Source organism: Diabrotica undecimpunctata, chromosome 6, assembly GCF_040954645.1.
Source record: "Diabrotica undecimpunctata isolate CICGRU chromosome 6, icDiaUnde3, whole genome shotgun sequence".
Lineage (NCBI taxonomy): Eukaryota > Metazoa > Arthropoda > Insecta > Coleoptera > Chrysomelidae > Diabrotica > Diabrotica undecimpunctata.
This window is the reverse complement of record NC_092808.1, coordinates 147,941,232-147,964,146: the sequence shown is the minus strand read 5'-3', so window position 1 is coordinate 147,964,146 and position 22,915 is coordinate 147,941,232. Positions and strand designations below refer to the sequence as shown.

At 33.7% G+C, this 22,915-nt stretch overlaps 1 protein-coding gene across 5 annotated transcripts in view; it reads left to right on the top strand.

Annotated features, from left to right (window-relative positions):
- Positions 1-22,915, top strand: part of pxb (putative Hedgehog signaling attenuator pxb) — a 341,285-nt gene that overhangs the window by 284,273 nt on the left and 34,097 nt on the right. For all 5 annotated transcript variants that reach the window (XM_072535724.1, XM_072535726.1, XM_072535725.1 and 2 more), the window contains one exon: positions 18,229-18,406. In XM_072535724.1, coding sequence (XP_072391825.1) covers positions 18,229-18,406 — 178 coding nt within the window. The remainder of the gene's footprint in view (positions 1-18,228; positions 18,407-22,915) is intronic.

Sequence of the window (22,915 nt, the reverse complement as noted above, 5' to 3'; positions counted from 1 at the left end):
GTAAGACGAAAAAGAGGTCGCCTAGTACAAACTTAGAGAATATCCATCATGGACGAGATAAGATGTCAAGGAAAGCCTTGGAATGAGGTGAAGGCCTTAGCGCAAAATAGAACACCATGGCGCGTTTTCACTGAAGCTCTGTGCTCCATTTAGAAGATCAAGAACATCTGTAGGAAATATCAGGTATAGTGGTCTATAATAAAAATCTTTGTTTTTTCTAAGACTCAATATTTCGCCATTTATTTTATAGCTTCATCAGGAGTAAACTGTAAAACAATTAGAAACATTACAAACAAATGATGTACAAATAAATTTAAAAAACACTCACAGAAATTAAAAGATTTCACAAATAAACCTAACATTGAAGTATGTAAACTTTTGAATATCAAGATTAAACTGTCCTAAGCATGTTCCCCACAGCAGTACGATAAAAAAAATTAAAATTATTTCAAATGTACAAATAAAAACAACAATAAAATAAAAGAAACGTTAGAAGAATGATATTTCTTTGATGAATTATTAAGGTTAATTGTTGTTAAGGTGAATGTTAGCTATTTTGAATATTTATAAATTTTGTTCAATACATTACAATATATGTTACTTAATTGTCCAGTGTCTGGTTTATAATTTATGTGACACATCTCAAGAAATAATCTACTTTTGTAGTTATCAGTCTGTGCCAAAATGCGAGCTTTGTTATAGTCAAGCAATGACCGGTATTTTCATAGAGCTCAACTACTGCACAAGTATTTTGTCCCAAGCGGCAATCACTTTTATGTTGTGTGATGCGTTGTTTTAGCCATTGTGATGTTTGGCCAATGTAGCTATTTTGACATCCTAGACACGGTATTTCATAAACAATACTACTTTTATATAGGGTCTTTGACATTATTCTCCGTTTCGATATTGGATAACTCAACTCCTATGGGTAGGTATTTAGTTTTTTCCACATTAATTTCCAAGCCCCACTGTTCATACTCCTCCTTTAGTTTCCTTGCCATATACTGTAGATCGTCTTTATCATTAGCTATAATGACTTGGTCATCAGCAAATTGTAAGGTATATAAATAAACTTCTCCGAGGTCTATACCCATACCGTGACATTTACGTTTCCACTGATTTAGTGCTTTTGCAACATATATCTTGAACAACGTTGGTGAAATACAGCATCCTTGGCGCAGACCCTTGTTAACGATGAACTTTTTAGATAGTCTGATGCCAATTTTTACTTGTGATGTAGAATTTTCATATAGATTTTTTAAAGCTTTGATTAGAGAGTAGCTAATGTTAGTTTCTTGTAGTGATTTCTACAATTTAGTCACAGGAACGCTGTCGTATGCTTTACGGAGGTCAACAAACATGAGATGGGTCTCTTGATTGGTTGCTAATTTTTTTTTTCGATTAGTTGTTTTAGACAGAAGACATTATCTGTGCAAGTCCTTCCGGCGCGGAAACCGGCCTGTTCTTCTTCTTCTTGTTCCCTATACTCTATCTCAATGAGATTTCTAAGAATACGTCCGTACACCCGGCTTAGTGTACTAGTTACCGATATTCCTGTGTAATTTGAGCAGTCCAACTTATTTCTTTTTTTATGGATGGAAGAAGCTACTTTCCATAGACTGGGTGGTGTGACACCGTTTATACGTTTGTTCATACACCAAGTAAGTGCTAGAAAGAGTTTATCTGTGCCACAAAAAAGTCTTTATCATTACAAAAATTAAAATGTTCAATTCTGCATCAAATATTATATTCTCGCTTTAAGTTTATATACATTAAACATCATACTGATCATACTCTCCGATTTCATTAAATCTGTTATTATCCATGTCTCTAACCTACACTTAACAACAATATTTAGGTTATATTTTTGATTTCGCGATAACCTACAACAAAATAACGAACTACAATAAACACAATTTATTTTCCAGATAACTTTTTATTCAGTACTTTTTTTTGCCAAATAAATATTTTATACTTTATATGTCAGATACTTTTATTTTATTTATCTGTCAGTTTATCTGTTCAGATGTCTTTCCTACTATAGTTTATTTTTATGAACGAGAGAGTAATTAGCATAATTTTAACTGGTAGCTCCGACCACTCCATGGGCGTGCTCAAGATTAATTGAAAAATTACTTTGAATAATTGTAAAAAATAAATGAATTATTTCAGTGTTATAAAGTGTTATGTGTATGTAAACAAAAGTGACCTCTTTTATCACACACTATATTAGAACTGACTGGCCTACATTAAAAAGGGTTTTAAAAAATTCACATTTTTTTTAATTTTTAAAAATTACAAAAGAGAAAAAGAGTTTTTAAAACCGTCTAAGGTATGTTAAATAGATGAATAAAAATATTAATATAAAACTTACAGCTACTTGTTACAAATCCAAATCAGATTCAGAAGATGAACTTTTAGAACCAAGATTTATAATAACTGGCTCGATCATTTTATCAGTAATATTGTCCAGCTTCCACATTTTTTCCTCTTCTTTAATAGTGTGATTTACTGCCTTTTCCCAGTTTTCAGGTTTTACATTATTTACGGCCTCCAAAAACAACTGTTTAACATCATGAATTTTAAAAGTGGTATTTTTTCTTGAAACTTCACTCTTTATCTGTGCCCATACCAGTTCAATCGGGTTTAATTCACAATGATATGGTGGGGATCTAAGTACTGTCATTCCACGATTTTTGGCAATTTCATCAATTTCGTGTTTTTTAAATTTTTCTTTATGAAGGGCACACAACGAATAAAGTTCCTTTCTTATAGATCCGGGATGGTACGTAATATTTTTTGAACTCAGCCAATTCTGCAAGTCTTTTTTTAACCACTTGGTTGTGGGCAGTTCTTCTATAAGTCTGGAGTGATAACTTGCATTATCCATTACTATTACACAGTTCTTAGGAAGAAGATCTATCATTTGTTCGAACCATTCTTGAAAGACATCAGCGTTCATCTCTTCATGGTAGTCACCGGTACGAGTTGATTCAAAAGTTAATAAACCACCTTCAACAAAACCGTCTGAACTGCCAATGTGTACTATTATCAGCCTGCGTCCCTTTCCTGATGGTGGGTTTAAACCAGTAGATAAGTTATTTACAAAAGCGTGCCTTTGACTTGTAACAGTTTCATCCTGCCAAAATTTATTTGGTGTATGACCCTCGTTGATCCATGTTTCATCAAGATAAAATATTTTCTTTTTTGGTTTCTCATTTCCTTTATGGTTCTTAGAAAATGTCTTCTCCATATGACAATATCGCTTCTTTCTAATAAAATAGACTTTCTGGGATTCTTTTTCCAGCGGAAGCCTATTTCTTTTAAAAGTTTCCATAACGTACTTCGACTCATTTCTGGGTAATCCTTATCATCTCGAACTGAGACAAGAACTTTATCCAATGTTGGAAATTCTTGTCTAAAGAAGAATTCATGCACTTTCCGTCGAAGTCCTTCTTTAAAATGATATTCTATTTGGAATTTTTGGTTTCCCTGGAGCATTGCGTGGCATTTGAAAACTACCACATTTCTCTTCTTTAATAACTCTGTAAATCGTAGATTTCCCAACACCAAGTGTACTGCTAACTAACTCAACGGTCTCATCAACACTTTCACATAAACGTTTGTCTGTAAATGATTTAAAACAATTAAATATTAATGTTTTTTCATTAACTGTTAGAGGACCAATTTTTCGGCGTTTACACGGCACTTCCAAATTTTCCGTAACACTAGTATACACAATAAACTGCACCTTGCAACTGAAGTACATACTTTTAGTGAACTGTTAAGAATTTTGAATACGCCACTTGGACCTTCCTACAAAATGGAAAAACCCACTATCACATTTTCTGTGGAATAAGTTTAGAAGGTAATTATCTAGTCAATTACTGTCGTAGATTCCTGGAATTAAAGAATTAAATGTTTGATTGTTGAAACCCTTACTTCGTGGAATGCACTCATTTCAGATAAAATAAAACGTTTTATTTTATCTAAAGAATTAAACTTTATTTTACAAATAGGTAGGTACTTATTAAACTTTTATTGGTTATATATAACCAATAAAATAAACATCTTACATTTCTTGCAAATTCATTAGTACCTGTTAACCTCCATCACTCCGACACTGGCAACCTTATTTAGGGATTAGTAATTCTCACAACTATTGTATTCTATTCTGCTCCAACCTTTATACCTGGTGGTCATACTAAATTTAAAATTGTTTTCCTATATACTTCTGTAAACTTGTTGACAAATATCTGTTTTTCATTGAGTCACCCGTATCAACAGTTTAGGGATTTGCATACATAATTTATTGTTTTATTACTCTCTCATACATAAAAATACACTATAGATGGCGTCGTTAGTTTACTGGACAAACGGTGTGACGTCGTCATAGCCTTTATATAGATAGATAATAGGAATAGATATTATGAAGTCGAATATGCAATATGAACTCTAAAAAATCGAAAAGCATGCTAATATGGCAATCAGAAATGGCACGTGATAAAAAAAGAAGACAGTCTATATTAATAAAGATAGTCTGTATTATTAAGATACAGTCTGTATTATTATAATATATAAAATCTTAATTAATAATTGGCTAAAATATGTTACATCCCATCAGAGTCTCGTAACGATCAATCTCCGGGCTTCTGGTATATACATTTACGATCTATATACGAAAACCAGCTGTTCCATGTCCGTTAAAATGTCACGTTTTACAGCATTTTAATCCGCTGATGTTTAGCACAAGATTTCCTGTGGTCTTAATTACTGATTCCTCGGGTTCAATATATTACCTGCGACGAGAAGGTTGCTGCCGTAAATACTATGTTTGTCGCTAAAATGAGTCGTTAAGGCAGTTATCGAGTATGATATTTATTATACAACTACGACGAAATTGACTGTGTTGTGAAGGAAAGAAACTTCGCTCATTATGGTAACATTAGTTTTAAAGCAACATAAATTTTATAGAGAGTAGTTAATAAATGTAAAAAAAGTGTGAGTAGAAAAAATCTAAAAATTAAATAAATGCGCTACAAAAATGAAAACAAATATTTACCCATTCAACTAATCTTTTAGTAACGTGAATGATACTAATAGTTATTTTTGCCAGATATTTTTTTAACTAAGGAAGACTTTAATTTAATCCATTATTGTTAAAAGTAAGTGTACAATTTATTGCAACTTTTTAAGCCACTTTGTACAATTTTATGTAATTTTTAATAGGAATTTTACTTATTGAATTATTTTTTCTCTCCTCTAGTTCTTTTCTGTAGCTTCTGTAAATGTACTACTACGAGAGTTGTCTTTTTAGTTTTGCATATAGCTATAAATAAATAAATAGCAAAAATATAGCTAGACAGAAATGTCTACAATAGGATTCCCGATCGAATAGAAAGGCATATGAAGAACTCAGAAAAGATGCAAAGAAAATATGCAGAAGGAAAAAGAGAGAAATGTTGAATAGAAAAATACAACAAATTACAGATTATAATAACAGAAGAGAGGCTAGAAAATTTTACAAGGAAATCAAGCAATGCACCCAAGGATACATAACAAGATCAACAGTTTGCAAGGACAAAAATGGGGCAATTATCAGCGAGAAAGAGGAAATAATGGAAAGGTGGAAGGAGCATTTTCAAGAGCTGTTAAACCCAGAAAAAGAACAAAACGAAGATGAAGAGATAATTCACCACACAGCAGAACAACTAGTTGAGCAACCAACATTGGAAGAAACGATAAACGTCATAAAACATCTAAAAAATAACAAAGCACCTGGCACAGATGGAATAACTGCAGAACTGATAAAGAATGGTGGACATGCGCTATGGAGGCGTATCCACAAACTAATCGACCGCATATGGACACTAGAAGTCATCCCAGAAGATTGGAAAGTGGGAATCATACTTCCTATGTACAAAGGGGGAGACAAACGACTCTGCAAAAATTATAGGGGCATAACAGTTTTAAATGTCATCTACAAGATATTATCAGGAATTATATATAGCCGCCTGGAATCGTTTTCGGAGGAGATTATTGGTGAATACCAATGTGGCTTCAGACCAAAGAGGTCAACTATAGACCAAATACATATGTTAAGAGGTATACATGAAAAATGTGTTGAATATAACATACCTATTTACAACTTGTATATCGATTTCAAACAGGCGTTTGATGGAGTAGATCGACAAAAGATGTTAAAGCAACTATCTATGTTAGGGATACCCAATAAGTTGGTTAAACTTATACGAATGACTCTGGAGGGTTCCAAAGCTATGGTGAGAATAGATGGAGATATGACGCAGGCCTTTGATATTGAAAATGGAGTTAGACAAGGGGATGCCTTATCAACAACACTTTTTAATCTAACTTTAGAAGCTGTTGTTAGAAAACTGGATGTAAACGGCTGTATTAATACAAGATCTATGCAAATATGCGCATATGCGGATGATGTTGCCATAATAAGCCGCAATAAAAGGGTATTGAGCGAAAAAGTCATAGAACTGAAACGAGAAGCTGCTACGTTTGGTCTATATATAAATGAAAGCAAAACAAAATATATGGAGTGCACAAAATCGAATGAACATGAGAATCTGAAGGTAGACAACCATACCTACAAATTGCCTCCACTTTTCCCTACCTAGGCTCAATAATAAATGACAACAACAACATCAGTCAAGAAATACAAGCACGGATTCTTAGCGGTAATAAGTGTTTTTATGCATACAAAGACTTAATGAAAAGTAAGTTACTGAATCGTGAGTCTCAGCTGAGAATCTACAGAACAGTAATTAGACCAGTGGCCACATATGGATGTGAAACGTGGACCCTCTCAACCACTGATGAAAATCAACTGAGAATATTTGAGCGCAAAATACTAAGGAAGATATTTGGACCAACCCAATGCAGCGATAGTTCGTGGAGAATTAAAATGAACCACGAGCTGGATGACCTAATGCAGAGCGCAGATATTGTCAGATTTGTAAAATCACAAAGACTAAACTGGCTTGGTCACCTAGAAAGAATGCCAGATAATCGAGCTGTAAAAGTAGTCCAGAGATGGAAGCCCCAAGGAAACAGAACAAGAGGAAGGCCCCGTAAAAGATGGATAGACGACGTAGAGAGGGATCTTAAAATTATGAACATCAGGCAGTGGCGAAGGAAAGTATCCGACAGGGCAGAATGGAAGAACATTGTTAAGCAGGCCAAGACTCACAAAGGGTTGTAGCGCCATTAGAAGAAGAAGAAGAAGAAGATATAGCTATAAAGATAAAAAATATATAGACATAAAGTATTTTATTGTTTTTCAAAATATGCCCCACCAAGATTAATACACTTTTGTATACGTTCAAACCAATTGGTAAAACAGTTATTCCAGTCTTCAGTTGATACCTGCAAAATTGCTGTTTTAAAGGCATTGATGCCTTCTTCTGGCGAATAGAATCGCTATCCATGTATTGAATTTTTGATCTTTGGGAACGAGAAGAAGTCGTTGGTATTTAGATCGGGATTATATGGTGGATGGTTTAACAATTCGATCGAACGAGTACTTGCATTGTCCTGCTGTAGGATGATTTGCCGTTGTGTGCTGCTGTGTCGGAGTTTCGCGATAACTTCTGATAAACAAACGGTTATATACCAATCAGAAGTAACCGTTATTCGATCTTCTAAAGCAATTGACCAGATTTTGACACAAAAGTTTTGACACAAAAGGACCATTCTTTTTTGACATACTTTGAGAACGAATCACCTTTGTTGGTTTTTCCTCATCGTGAAACATCACACAACGGATGGTCGTTTATTTTCCGGTTGGTAGGAGTACATCGAAGATTCATCGCCACTAAGAATAGTATAAATGTTTTTTAAGCTTCAGTAAAAATTGGGCGTGAAAGAAGTCAGACAAGGATGTATGTTATGCTCTCTTTTATTCAACGTTTACTCTGAAGAAACTGTACTTAAAGTGAACGAGTTTATAGTTAAAAATATTAGGTATGCTGTTGTCATCATAATAATCGCCAATAGTATAGAAAATCTAGAAATAGTAATGAAATATGAAGGTGCATGAAGAATATAGAGTTTGCTCAGCTTAAAAAGTTTCCAAAAATATGAAATGTAATCGTAGATGCTAATGAGAAGTGATAACACGCTAGAGGCAATAAAAAAACTGTAAGTTCTTTGAGAATTGGACCTTTAGAACGAGTCTGAAGCTCTCATGGATGAGTTACATTATATACCTTAAAAATTTAAGAAGAATGAAGAAAGAACAATTAATTAAAATAAAGAAGACGAATATCTTGAGTAAGATACCCGAGAACATGTATTGATGCAGCTCAAAACATGATCTTAGAACAGCTGCTTTGAAAGATACGAGTTTCCATGTAGAAAAAATATTAAACAAACTAATTTTAGCATTTTATTGCTTGCACTGGTTATAAACCACACCGTTTTTCTACAAGCGTGCTGCATTACCGACAAAATGAGTTTCTTAGTTCATTTTTCTGTAACCACAAGGATATCTACGCGATAAAAAGCCTCGAGTAATTGATTCAAAATCCCCTTCGTCGTCTATGACGTCGTATAATGTCCTTTACCCAATTTCAAGAAGTCCTTGGCAGCGTCGTGTTGTCCTTAATAAATGCATAAAAATAACGACCGTCTCGGTTTTCAAGCAAACTAATTATTGATCCATTTACCTGTGTCGCAAAGGCCCAAAATATCAGTAAAAAGAAGTAGAAGCGCACGATCTATGATCATAAAAAAATAGTTTTAAATATAAACGTGAAAACTTCGAAATATTTTTGTAAGATGTTATTAGATCAATACGTTAATAAATGGTTATTTAGATCGAAATAATGATTTTAAAAAATTGTTCTTTATATGATGAAGGTCGTGTGTCCGTTCTGATATTACTGCGGCAAAAACTGCAACATTATATAGATAAGCTAATGATGGATTCGTATTCCGCATTAACAGCAGGAAAATGACGCTGGAAATTTTAAATTCCCATTTTGATAAAACTTGAAAAACTACAGTGGAAGTCCCTGAAATAGAATATAAAGAGGAAATATACGATTTTTTCCTATATTACCTCTCTATATTAATGTAATATAAGCTTTAATTAGTATAAAAGTCTAAAAAAATTTAACAAGATGTCTATGCTTCGTTTGAAAATTATTGATGCAAAGTTTTTAACACACAACTGTTAATTATAATAGAGATTGAAAAATGTGCACTAAAAATGTCTAAAATATGTTTGCAATATGCAAATATGCATTTATAATTTAGTTATATGCACTTACATATTTTTATAAAAATAATTTTAAAAGTTAGGTTAAATACAGTGTGGTTTGAATTTAAAACAATTTTTTTATTTATTTATGCCTCAACCTTAAAAAGTCATTGGCGTAGTACAATTTTAAGTCTTACAATTTATTTAGTAGGTACATTTATGGAATATACCTAAGTATGATCAGAAATTTCTCATATCAGTTCCGCCACTTAATATTGCTTGGTATCTTGTAATTTATATTAAAGTCTCTCCATGCAATATAAAGGACACTCCAGTAAAATGTGGTGAACACTGAGTACAATATCAAGCATTATAGTTTTAATTCACTCTCCTGCAGATGTTTATGGCTGATGGTCGTGGCAGACGAGATAGGATGGTTTAATGCAAACGCTTATTTAGGGTTGATTTCCAAAGTAATATCGAATGTTTTACTTCTCGTAGTTTGGATGTTTATTGATTCCACTTGGTCGGCCAAGCATAAATTACTAAGTTCTTGATTGAAGGTTTTACATCTAGATGTGGAATGCTTCTGCTTTCTAATGAAATATTTTTTGGGATGTCATAGCCCGGACTGTGATTTTTGTAGTGATATCCCCCATTGTGTTTATGGGTACAACAACAAAGAAGCTTGACCTATTTGATTGCTTGCTACCTTCGGCACAAGCTGTGTTTAATATTTCACACAACGTTTTCTGAATTCTGCCAATATTACTAATATGTATATTATGCCCCCTCGACAAAACAAAAACCGACCTTTACAAATTTATACATATATTATATGTAGAACATAAACTGGTTTTCAAATATCCCTAACCCAAATCCCTTCTGGTTCTCATTATGAAATCTGACAAAAAAAGCATTTAAATGAACACAAACAACTCTCTTATTATGATCGCAGCGAGACGACGGGACCTTCTGCCTGAGGAAAAGACGCTTGGCCCCCTCCCTACGAAAAATCTGCACCTTCATCAATCATCTCCCGATAATTATTCAAAAGAGTGGGCGCCCGTCGGCAATGTATCGAACCTGACGGCCCATGATATCTTTTTACCAAAATATTTTCGGTAAAACGATCTCCAGGAAGGCAGTGTTTTATTTCGTATTAGAGGTGAGTCTTGTCGGCAAGTAGCGTTCTGCAGTTCCGAATTGGGAACCGAATGAATCGTTTCTAAAATTATTCTCATTGGAAAGTGTGTTGAAAAATAAAAAAAGACTATACTGTCGCGGTGGAAGGTAACTCGATACAGTTTTTGTCTACAAAATGTCTGCATACTATATTGACTTTTTATCAGACAGCTTAAAAACATTTTGTTAAAATACAACGAAATAGAATCACAAATAGAATCACAAAGAAATTACAAGAAAGACATTCATGGGCTTCATGCTGTTGTCCTTTTTTTAGATTTACTTGATTCTTTACCAACCATATTAACCATACAATTTCCACAGAAACCATTTTAAGCTCTTGATCTAAAATCATTTGGCTGGGCTTTATATATACTTATACGTCTCACGTCGTTTGATTTGATGTGTCATATGCTAAGATTAGCATCTGGTTATCAGATTACTACGATGTTATCTTTCCTATACTGTTGTAGGGTATTGAGTCGTGGACTCTCACAGACATTCAGAATGGTGGCATTTTCATTATGTTTTTAATTATGTTAGTGTATCTTGAATCTATACGTGCATTTTCTAGAGATTCAAACACTGCCCATAAATCGATGGAATCGAAAGCTTTATGGAAATCGACGAACGCCATATGAATTGCTTTCAATACTCGGTGCATTTTTCTGTGTTCTTACGGTGTGGTCTATGGTACTAAAATGTTTTCCGAATCCAGCCTGCTCGATAGGTTGATAGAAATCGAGCTTATGTGTTAGGCGGTTGGTTAAGATTTCAGTTAGTAATTTATACAGGTGTGATAGCAAAGATATTGGTCGGTAATTCTCGATGTTTGTTTGTCTCCTTTCTTGAATAGTAGAATGACTTCGGAGTTGTACCATTCTTGAGGAATCTTTCCTTCATCAATTACTTTATTAAATAAAATATAATACCTGTTCCATTTTTCTGCCACCAATTTTCAACATTTCAACTGTAATTTTATCCTCTCCCGGACACTTACTCGTTTATAGTTGATTTAGGGCCATTCTTATTTCATAGTCTTCAAGGAAGACCACTATTACAAAACCAATAGACAAAAAAAGAAATAATTAAATATTTTATAAGCAAGCAAAGTTTTTTGTACTGTACATAATTTGGAATGTAATCAGTTTAGTATACCATCGGTTCCGAGCAGGGAGTCAATACCAAGGAACTGAATCTCTAAAAGGAACCGTTTGGCCCAGTTTAATTCAATTTTCCTGGGAGAATTTTTTCTGTCGGTGTGTTGGTGTCATATAATCGAAAAAGAGAAGCGGATGTTTACGGATTTCGTCCACGTTTAAGGTTTCATATTACGTCCGACATCACCAAGGAAAGGCAGGTATAATGTGCGAATCTGAAAGGGCAGGATTCCTGTCCCCTTTGCTGAATCATTGACATGATTATTAAGATGATGTCCGGTTACATGTGTGGGCTTTAAAAACACTTGAGAAAGCAAGCGATCATATTATCGTTAAGTTGAAACAGCCGGAATAAAGATAAAACTCTGAGATCAACGAATATTTTCACTAACATTTTATTGAAATCATTTGATGGTATTTATTTTACATTCATGTGTTGGTTTTAGTTCAGCTCTATTATATAGAGCAGTTATTTAGTTAATGTGATAAATATTTGAAACCTCCAAACAATAGTATAAGCCATTATATTCTACAAATCAATACGGATAACTGCCCCTTTCTGCCGTAGAACCGGACTCTACAAAAAACAATTTCTTGCCTATTATTTCATTCATTTTTCGCTTAATCATCACGATACAGTTTATCGTGGCGAAAATATTTTGTACGACTCATTGTTTTTCTCCAATTAGATCCCATCGACCGCGCCATTCGTACATGAATTTTCGCTTGAAAATGACTGATTGTTGCTTTTCTCCATTTATTATTAATGCAACATGGTGCCCCTTTCAGGTAGACGTTATTTACGAAATAAGAGTCCAATTAGAGTTGATGAGTTTATGGAAAATAGCTATTTGCAGATTTATCGGAAAAGTGAAAAACACTGTTTCCCGTTGAAAATCTAAAAATGAAGTTACTTGTGATAATAAGAGAAAAATTTTATCTATGAAATATCTAACTATTCATAAATATTCATTACTGGCTTCTTTTTCTTTTAATTTTTATTTATAATACAGTCGTCGGAGATTGGACCTCTAAAAATCACACGAACCAGCTGAATTTTGATGAGAATGTCAATTTTGGGACCCTAAAATAAGTGCAAAAAAGTTTACTACTCCTATCCCCTGGTTTCTCCCTAAAAAGCACCGTCGTAGGTGGTGAAAAATGGAAAAAATCGTTTTACCAAGAATGTGTACGTTGTAGAAAAAATGCTTCAAATAAAAAATGTAGCTGAGATAATTTTGAACAAAAATGTTTATTAACACTTTTTGTGTAGAATGAACCGTTCTCTCGGAAACAGCGCTTGAAGCCACCGGCAATTTTAAAGATCAGTTACGCAAGCATAATCAATGTTAAATCAAATTTGTATCAACTCTACGGTAAAAATAAGACATCTTTTGATCAGGGTGTCCTATCGACAAAAATCAAAATGCGTTTCAAAGGTGAAAACTGTAGCTTTCGTTTGCAATTTTTGTATTTTGCCGCAACTGAATTATTAATATCTTTTCGTGCTCTATAATTCGAAACTCTTTTACATTACTATCGCGGGATTAATAAAAATCTGATATTTTTAATGACAAAAATCACCTATAAGCAAGTTTCATGTATATGAAATTAATGAATTCGAATTAACCGGTTCATTATCATCAAAAGCATCCATTACCACCACCTCCAGGAAGTCATTAAGCCGCGGAAGGGCTAATGGCCCTTCTCGCTTACTCTTAGGATTATCGTGACGGTTAGAAGTTGTGGAAGTTGCGTTTCCGAACTTTTCCAAGAACCTGACTAATCCTGCACTTTCCGTGTGCATTGTATTCGAAATTCGCCGAGTACAGCGCCGTCATAAATTCGTTGAGATTTTTTATTGTCTCAACTGCAGAGGGATATTCGGATTAGTAGTAACATCCCAAGGTGTTGTATGTTAATTTTGTTTATTCGGAAAACCTGTTTGAAAACAATTAACGAAAACTGGTGCAAATTTATTTATGTTTTATTGTGTAAAAAAATTAAACAAATCTATAATTGTAACAATAAAACACTAAAAACTTTGTTTTCGAAAATTTCCACAAAATTTATTGTAAAAACTTATCACTACAGCTGTTTCGACAGAGTGCCTTTCTCAAATAATAATCAATTTTGTGGAAATTTTTTAAAACAAAGTTTTCAGTGTTTTTTTGTTACATAAAATGAATTTCCACCCAGCAACGGTCGAATCCATCAATCAAATCTAGAATTCTAACTCTAAATCTATAATTAACAAATGAGGCGGTGAAAGGAAAAGTGGTGTAAGTCATCTGAGCATCATTTTGAGATACAAAAGGTTTTATTAGAAATCTTCTTCTTCTTCTTAGTCGTTAACCTGATGCAGGTATCGTGATATCATGAAGCTATTAGCTAAATTTCCCAATGTTCCTCCACGTTTTTCTATCTTCTGCCATTCTAGCACATTCTGACAATGGAGCGCCAATGGTAGCAACAATATCGTGTGGGAGATCTACCTCTTTTTCGTTTGCCTTCTACTTTTCCCTGGATGGTAAGTTTTTCAAGACCATTTCTTCGAAGCACATGTCCAAAATAACTTATTTGTTCTGATATTTGTGTTCTTAGTCTTTTCTTTATGTTTAGCTGGTCCAGTATGGATTCATTTGTTCTTCGGGCCACCCATGGTATTCTCAGCATTCGTCTCCAGCAGTACATCTCAAATACATCTATGTTCTTTTTGTCTTTCTCAGTAAGGGTCCAGCATTCCAATGCATAAGTAAAAACTGGAAAAACTAGACTTCTTACTAGTCTCATTTTTGTATCGGTAGTTATTTCATGGCTTTTCCAAATTTTTGTTAATTTTGCCATAGCGCTTTTTGCGATTGCTGACCGCCGCTTTATTTCTTCAGTACAGCCTCCTTTGTTGGTTATTAATGAGCCCAGATACACAAATTTATCTACAACAGCGATATTGTTTATCATGACCAGATGATTTTGATTGTTGTTAGCTCTGTCAATTATCATGATTCTCGTTTTATCTCTGTTTATTTTAAGGCCCATCGTTAAGCTTACGTCTTCTATCCGTTGTAGCAGGTGAATCAATTCAGCTTCAGAACTAGCGAGGATAGTAGTATCATCTGCATATCTCAAGTTGCAAATCTTCTTCCCGCCAATGGTGATGCCACCGTTCCAGTCCTCAGTAGCTTTCCGCATTATCCATTCACCATAGATGTTAAATAGAATTGGGCTCAGTATGCAGCCTTGTCTCACGCCCTTTGTGACCCTGAAACTATCGGTTAGTTCCCCATTTATTCTAACTCTGGCATAATTGTTATTGTACATGCTTTTAATTAGCAGTATCAGATGATTGGGAACTCCCATTTCAGACAAAACCTGCCACATTTTACTCCAGTTGACCAAATCGAAAGCTTTACTATAATCTATGAAGCACAAATATGTTGTGATGTTGAATTCTCAATGTTTATTAGAAATACTATAATTAAATTTACGTAACATTTATAAACATGCTTGTGGTATTTTTTTATTTATTAAGAACGTAATTATGTAACTCTACTAACATTTTTGTACAAGTAAAACTATGTTAAGGGTAGTTTTTAAGGGGTGAAATGACTTACACCACTTTTCCTTTAAGAGTTTAAAGAGAATGTGTAGAAATAAAATATGTTTATTGTTTTACATTAGAAAATGAAAATTTTACATTAGACTGAAATGAAAGTTGATGGTTGATAAAAGTTTTTTATGTAATTATAAATTAGACTTACTTTGTCAAATTCGAATTTGACGTAAGTCTTCTGGAACTTGACTTCTGAACTTGACTTCGTAGTTTGACGAAGTTAGTCTAAAACGTTATATTACATACAAAAATTTTTATCAATCATCAACTTCGAGTTTTTTATCGAAGTTAATTAATTTTCTTCGATTAAAAAAAACGTTTCTTGGCTTATTTTAGATGCTCTAGGAGCGAAAGTACTTGGGCAAGATTTAATAGATAAATTGTGCTCGATATCTGCCTTTCATTTGATTAAAGTTCATTTATTCGAGCATTCAACCTTATGTCACTTTAAAAATATTAATTTGTTTATAACTCGAAAGCGATGCATTTAAGAGAAAAGTTACTATAAAAAAATTTCACACTTTTCGATGTATAACATTAAAAATGATTATTTTAATACTATCAGTGCCTTTTTAGGTATAGAGTAGAAAGTTTTCAACAATTAAATCCTTTTCTGAACATATATAATGATCTATTGTTCGTGAAACATGTTTGTTTCAAAACTTTTAATTCATTTTTGATAGCCATCACTTTTATTGGGCTTATAATTGCTTCTGCTCAACTGCTGTATTCCATGACATATTTATATACTTATAACTTGACTCTACACCGTAAACTTTCGTATAATATTCCGTCAAAAAGTCGAACAAAGTCGATTCGGCTCGAAAAAAAAACTTTCTTGTAACATTGTTTATAAAAGTTTCCCGTTGTTCCAATGTTTCCTCTTATTTTCTATTCCTATAACTTTCCAAGATGTTTTCCTAACGCAGTAGGCGTCTCAGCATAATTTAGACTAATGCCATAGCCGCCCAGACATAAAACTTCTATTCTGCTAAATATTTCAAATGTGTTTACCATCTTCTTTTGTTTTCAAAACTACCAGCGTTCGTTCTGTTTATTTCTAGCGATAATTCAAAATTAGGAGTCGGAGCATTTCTTTCTGTTAAAAAATATATCAGTCGCCCTCAAAGATTTACTGAGTTTGTTGGAAATGGTACAAAGTTGTCACATCGTTTGTCTTCACCAATTATGGATTTAAGAGATTTAAGTAAAATCGATCATTAGTCATATGAGCTTTTGGTTTTATTTAATGCTTCCTCAGAAGACACTAAAAAAGTGTTTATTTCATTTTCTACAGTAATTATTTAAACAATATTAAATAACATTAAAAATATAATCAAATTTAGGATCACGTTACAAAAATCATTGTATAAAGTTGCTATTTTGATAGAAAGCTTGTTTTTATTTATTTTATATCCATTTATTTGAGGTTTTTAGGATTTATGAGAAGTTTTCACCTGTTGGAATATACAGGTGAACTTCTAATCCTCCTAATGATTGTCAATGATTGACACGAAATGACTCCGTTCGCTTCTCTACTCGACATTTAATAGACATATGTAATGACGAATCGTTGTATTACATGATTATTCCTTAAATGTTTGTTTATGTAATGCATTGTTGCTGTTCTATTTTATTTGACTAAGTATAATTTGGTTAATAATTATTTCACTGATAATTTTTCGACTGTTCTAACAACCATTCAAATTTCGTCATTTTGTGTCATGTGGAACAATTTCACCCAATCATGTCAACATTAGACTGATAATTGCATTCAGTGCAATTTTCAATCCCTATGACAACACGATCGAGTTTGACAACTTCATCCAAATAAATTTATAGATCTTCTATAGTAGAGAACAGCAACGAATCTAATGTTAACTTAAATTTTAATAATTGTACTTTCACTAACTCTACTTTTAATAAACAAATGTTTCGTTATGTTGAGTTATGATTTTTTTTTTCGAAAAACTATCCGCCGAATATCCCTCGGACGTTGATGAATGCCTCATAATTTCATGACAAATTTCTCAAGCTCGTTGCTTGGTAACAGCACTCAGCCTTCGGCTTCGAGCTGTTACCAAGGAAAGAGCTTTAGATTGTCATGAAATTATCTCGTCTGTTATCAATGTCCTAGGGATATTACTACTGATAATTTATTTATTTATTATATATTATTATATTTGGTGCCCAACCAGAACATCAGTATTGGTGGGAAAGAAATAGAACTCGTAGATAGATATAAATACCTTGGACATGAAATTATGATTGGCAGGGATAACCAGACTCATGAACTGAAGAGAAGAATCGGCCTTGGGTGGGCAGCATTTGGAAAACTGAGAGAAACTTTTAAAAGTGAGCTGCCCACATGCCTAAGGAGAAAGGTATTTGACCAGTGCGTCCTCCCAGTCTTGACGTACGGAGCAGAAACACTTACCTTAACAAAGGCAGCAGCTACCAAACTGAGAGTCACGCAGAGAAGAATGAAGCGGTCCATGTTAGGAATAACTCTGCGAGACAGAATAACCAACGAAGACATCAGGAGAAGAACCGGAGTGACTGACATCATCGAGAAGATAGCCAGACTAAAATGGAGATGGGCAGGACACATAGCCAGAATGACAGATGGGCGATGGACAAAGAGGTTATTGGAATGGAGGCCAAGGGAAGACAAGAGAAGCGTCGGTCGACCACCTACAAGATGGACTGACGATTTAAGAAGACTCAATAAAAACTGGATAAGAGCGGCGCAAGATAGACGGGGTTGGAAACATGAGGAAGAGGCCTATGTTCAGCAGTGGACTCTTGAGGCTGGATAATGATTATTATATTTATTAATTAATAACGCCCAGTTATCGATAACGTATGGATGCCGCTCTTACATATTTAGAAACTATGTTGATGGATAGAAATAGAAATTGAGACCCCGTCAAAATTTGTTTTTGTTGAATATCATCATCTCGATCGTAAAACAGTTAACAAATAACACGGTTTCTTTGATATCGTAGCAGTGTTTAAAAGACTTTTTTTATTTGCAGACATAAAAGAAAAGTACAAAATTTCCTCCCCTGTAAAAATTCCCCACGAAACAACTGTGATGTAAATGTGGCTGCGGGTATCTACGAAGATCCTCACGATGTCGTTCCAAGGCCCAACCACGCCCACCACCACCATCCACAACTGGCTGGTAGGCATACTGTCGCACCATCAATAGAGGTAAGCTAGAATTTATAATATTTTGTATGTTTTCATAAAGATAAGGACTTTATTCATAAAGTGTTGTATGAATTAATATAAACTATAAAATATAAAATTAATAAGGCTATATTTGCTTACTTTTAAAGATGGATATTACTCAAAATATGCGCACAAACATTGGTACTTTGAGTGAACACGGAGCAATGGCTCATTTCGTCCGGTTTAAGTGTCAAGTTCGGATTTCCAAATTCCTTGAATGCCAAATTGATGGTTAGCTGTCAGATGTTTTTCTTAGATGACTGGTTGTAATCTGTCTACAAAAGTTAACTTCTGTTAGTTTTTTTTCTAGGTTTCAATATTTTTAGTGTATGGGTCACTTAAGGACGGAATTTAATCTCTTCTGATGCAAGCATTCATTACAAATTTTTTTTTGATTTTTCTAGTAACTGTTGTAAGTTTTTATCACTAATCATCAGTATTTCTCGTCAAATCTAGGAAGAACTTACAAAATCTTGACCGTCACACTCGGAATTATCATCACCGAAATAATTACTACTATCTTCCTGAAAATTATTTATTACTTGATCAAAAACTAAATCCAAAACAGGTTCTTTTCTCATAAAAAACAATTCGAAACGTTTAGGGTTCACATTTTTTTCGTTTTTTTCAATCTTCATTTGAAAATGTTTCAACAAGTTCATCACAAAACGATCCACAGAGCTTAACTTAAAGTCAACTTTTTTCTCGGGCACGTATTTCGTAAGAGTTTACACGAATTCTATGGGAGTGAGATCTGGATCCTAAGGAGGCAGCCTTAAGACGAAGTGACCACGATTACCCAGTATTCTGTCAATTTCATACAGCTTAAATCTGGGTTTATGGCTTTGTGCAATGTTGTAAAGATCGACTTTTAACATATCTTCTGAAAAAGGTAGATTTCGTTATCTTTTGTCGTTTTGTCATTACATTTTTCGTTGAACTCCTATTAGGACATTTTTCAACTTGCACGTTGTGATCAGAAGCGTTGTTAACAACTAGTTCACTATGTGGAGAAATATTGGGAATAAGCATTTCCTGATTATTTTTTTATAATTTTCATAACTTATTTCACTGTGATAGTCCCCTGATTTTGTATTTGATTTGAATTTCAAATAAGCATTCTTTACAACACCGTTTTCTCCACGTGTATTCAGTATTATCAGTCTCTGACCTTTTGAAATGGGAGCACGTAATCCCTCATTGGAGTTGTCGCCCCAACTTTTCAAGTGAGTATGGGAAGAATGAATGTAGGTTTCGTCCATATATAATATGTATATTATAGGTCGGTTCTCTTTGAATTTTTTAATATATTTCTGAAACTGAATAAGTTTCTTCTTAACTGTAGAATTTCCGGTTTTTCTATTAAATTTTTTTATTATTTTTGGTTTTTCTCCAACGAAATCCTATATTTCTCATGGCTTTTTTCAAAGATTCATGCGATCCATAGTAGTTTTATTCAGTTACAATTTTTTGTGTATTCGTCGTTAGAGTTGGAAACTTTTTTTTCGTTAAAAAATTGATTTAAAAATCCTTTATAAAAGATATATAATTAAAACACCCTATCGGGCTTCATCACAAAACGTTTCCGTAATTAATATTCCATCATCAGTGTTATCTGGATGTACATGTTTTGAGCCACTAAATACTTGGGTAAAAACCTTAGTTAGGGTTAGTTGCTATCAACAAGTTCTCGTAGACACTTTGTCTCAAGACTAGCAACCTCCAGTGGAGTCTTACATTGCCCTGTTATCAATTCCTGTTGTAACTTAAACATCTTAGTATATAAGATCAAAAATTGTAACTCAAATTCAATTTAAATTTAACATTTAACGGGTATTTAGTGGCTCAAAACATGTACATCCAGATAACATTGATGATGGAATATTTATTTCGAAAACATTCTGTGATGTAGCCCGATAGGGTGTTTTAATTATATACCTTTTATAAACGATTTTTAAATAAATTTTTTGTGATACATGGTATACAGCCAGCTACAGGAACTTAGTTTCCTTGTGGATTTTTTTTCGTTAGTACAAAAATTAATCGACAAAGCACCCCTTAGTCGCAATCACCCCACTTGGATTTTGAATCTGACCTGTTTCTTTTTTATTTTGAGTACTAAATGATGATGCAGCGCCTTTCTCGATGAACTTCATTTCCCTCGGAATTGCTTTTATGCTGGTGAAACCTACACCTTTTGCTGTTACAACACGTTTATGCATTTGTTTTAAGTATATTAGGGACATGTTGTCTCTTGCTTCTTTTTGCATAAAATGCATACCATTTAAAATCCGAAGATTTCTTAAGAAATCTTAAGTCACTTGTAGAGTTACTCACAGTTACTTGTAGCCATAATCTTTTGTCATCTTTTCCTTCTTTTATATTTACACATATTTATTTTGAAGGTAACTTAAGTAATTTTCTAACATCATCATCAGCATCATCATCATCATCATCATCATCATCGTCGTCGTCGTCGTCGTCATCCAGCCTTCATTTATCACGTCCACTGCTGGACATGGGCCTCCCTTAAGCATTTTTGTAAATATTGTAATTAAGTTCACCATTCCTATGGTCGACCCTGCTGTCATTCATTGCTTCTATTCTTCTTCTTCTTGTGCCACTCCTATCGGAGATTGGAAATCATCAAGACTATCCTGACCTTGTTTACTATCTATCTATCTATACAAGGATTTTTACAGCTGTCGCCGCCTTCCTTCTTTCAGCCAACGTCTCCAGTCCTTTCTGTTCTGCCATTCTCCATCTCTAAGGTCTCGTCTTTCCATGGCCTCGTCCACTTCATCCCTCCATGATCTTCGGGGTGTACCTCTTTTCCTCCTTCCTATTTGGCTCCAATCCGAAATCTTTGCTATCCACCTTGTATGATCTGTTCTTCTCACATGTCCATACCAAATTAAACGTTTACGACCTTGTTTACAGCTGACCTAAATAGTTCATTAGTGGTACAGCCAAACCACTCTCTCAAATTACGCAACCATGACATTCTTCTACGGCCTGGGTTCCGTTTTCCTTCTATTTTTCCTTGCATTATATTTTGAAGTAATGCGTATTTATGTCCTCTCATCAGGTGGCCCAAATATTCGAGTTGTTTCTATAAGGCTGTCTATTTCGATCGTGTCGAACGCTTTATGAAAATCTATGGAAGTGAGGACAAGAAGTTTGTTGTATTCTATAGATTTTTCAATGAGTATCTTTACTGTACGGAGGTGATCATTGGTATCATAATTTGAAAGGAATTCTGCCTGCTCTCTCGGTTGGTAGAAATCTAATTTTTTCTCCAATCTTGATGTCACTAACCTAGTGAAGAGTTTGTATATGTGGTTCAACAGGCTAATAGGTCTATAATTCTCTAGGTCCGTTCTTTTCCGTTTCTTTTTTTATGCAAAAGGATGGTTATAGCATTTTTTCATTCTTTGGGCACTTCTCTATGCTGCAAACATAGATTAAACAGTTTCCTAAATTTATTTAATAGCATATCTCCTCCATTTACGATAGCTTCTATTACAGTTCCATCCTCTCCTGGGGCATTGTTATTTTTCATTTTTATTAATGCTTGTCGAATCTCATTTGCCTTTATCTTAGGCATTAGTTCTATTTTCTAACATATTTACCAAAAAATGTCTAGAAATGACCTTCGATCGATCAAAAGCTCTTACTGACTATGTTGTCAGTAAGTTAAAACAGTCAGAACATATACTTTTCTTATTATTTTATCTAGTTTCACGGCTTACACTAAATTACATCACCATTTCACTTTACTATAATATTCAGTTCAGTTGGAATTCATGCCCTCTACCTACGGTTATTATCTATAAGCTCACAGTAACGAACTAAACTTTAAACAACTATTTATATTCTCTCTTTAGTAGTTAAACTACCCACGATGCTGGAATAAGTTACTAACGCCCAGTTCCACCAACGCGATTTAAGTTAAAATTTGATCTTAAGAAATAATTTTCACTTAAGTCCGTTGAGTTTCGTTCCACCAACTAAAAATTTTTACTTAAGTACAAATATTTTTGCTTAAGCTTAAGTCAGCTACTATGACGACTTAAGAAAAAATTTTAACTTGGACTATGCATTGAAATGCATCTTCTGTCATATATTGACACATAAGTGAGGTTAAATTTCTTCTGTTGATCGTCGATGTTAGGTTAACTCGGTATTTTTTTGGTCTAATTTGGTTTTTAATTTTTATATTCTTATTTAATATATAGTATAGTATATCGTAGTATAGTAATCTATAATATAAAAGTAGGAAGTAGGTTTTTGTGTTGATAGGATTTTTATTTTTATATTTTTTTGTTGTAAATTCCACCAAAGTGTATAGTATAGTTTATAGTGTATATATAGAATATAGTGTGTGACTTTGAAAAGATGGATCTGGGCGTTTTGGATTTCGATGCGGAAGATTTATTTGGTCTTGATGAGTACAATCAGATGGAAAATCAATTGAATGAAGTAGAT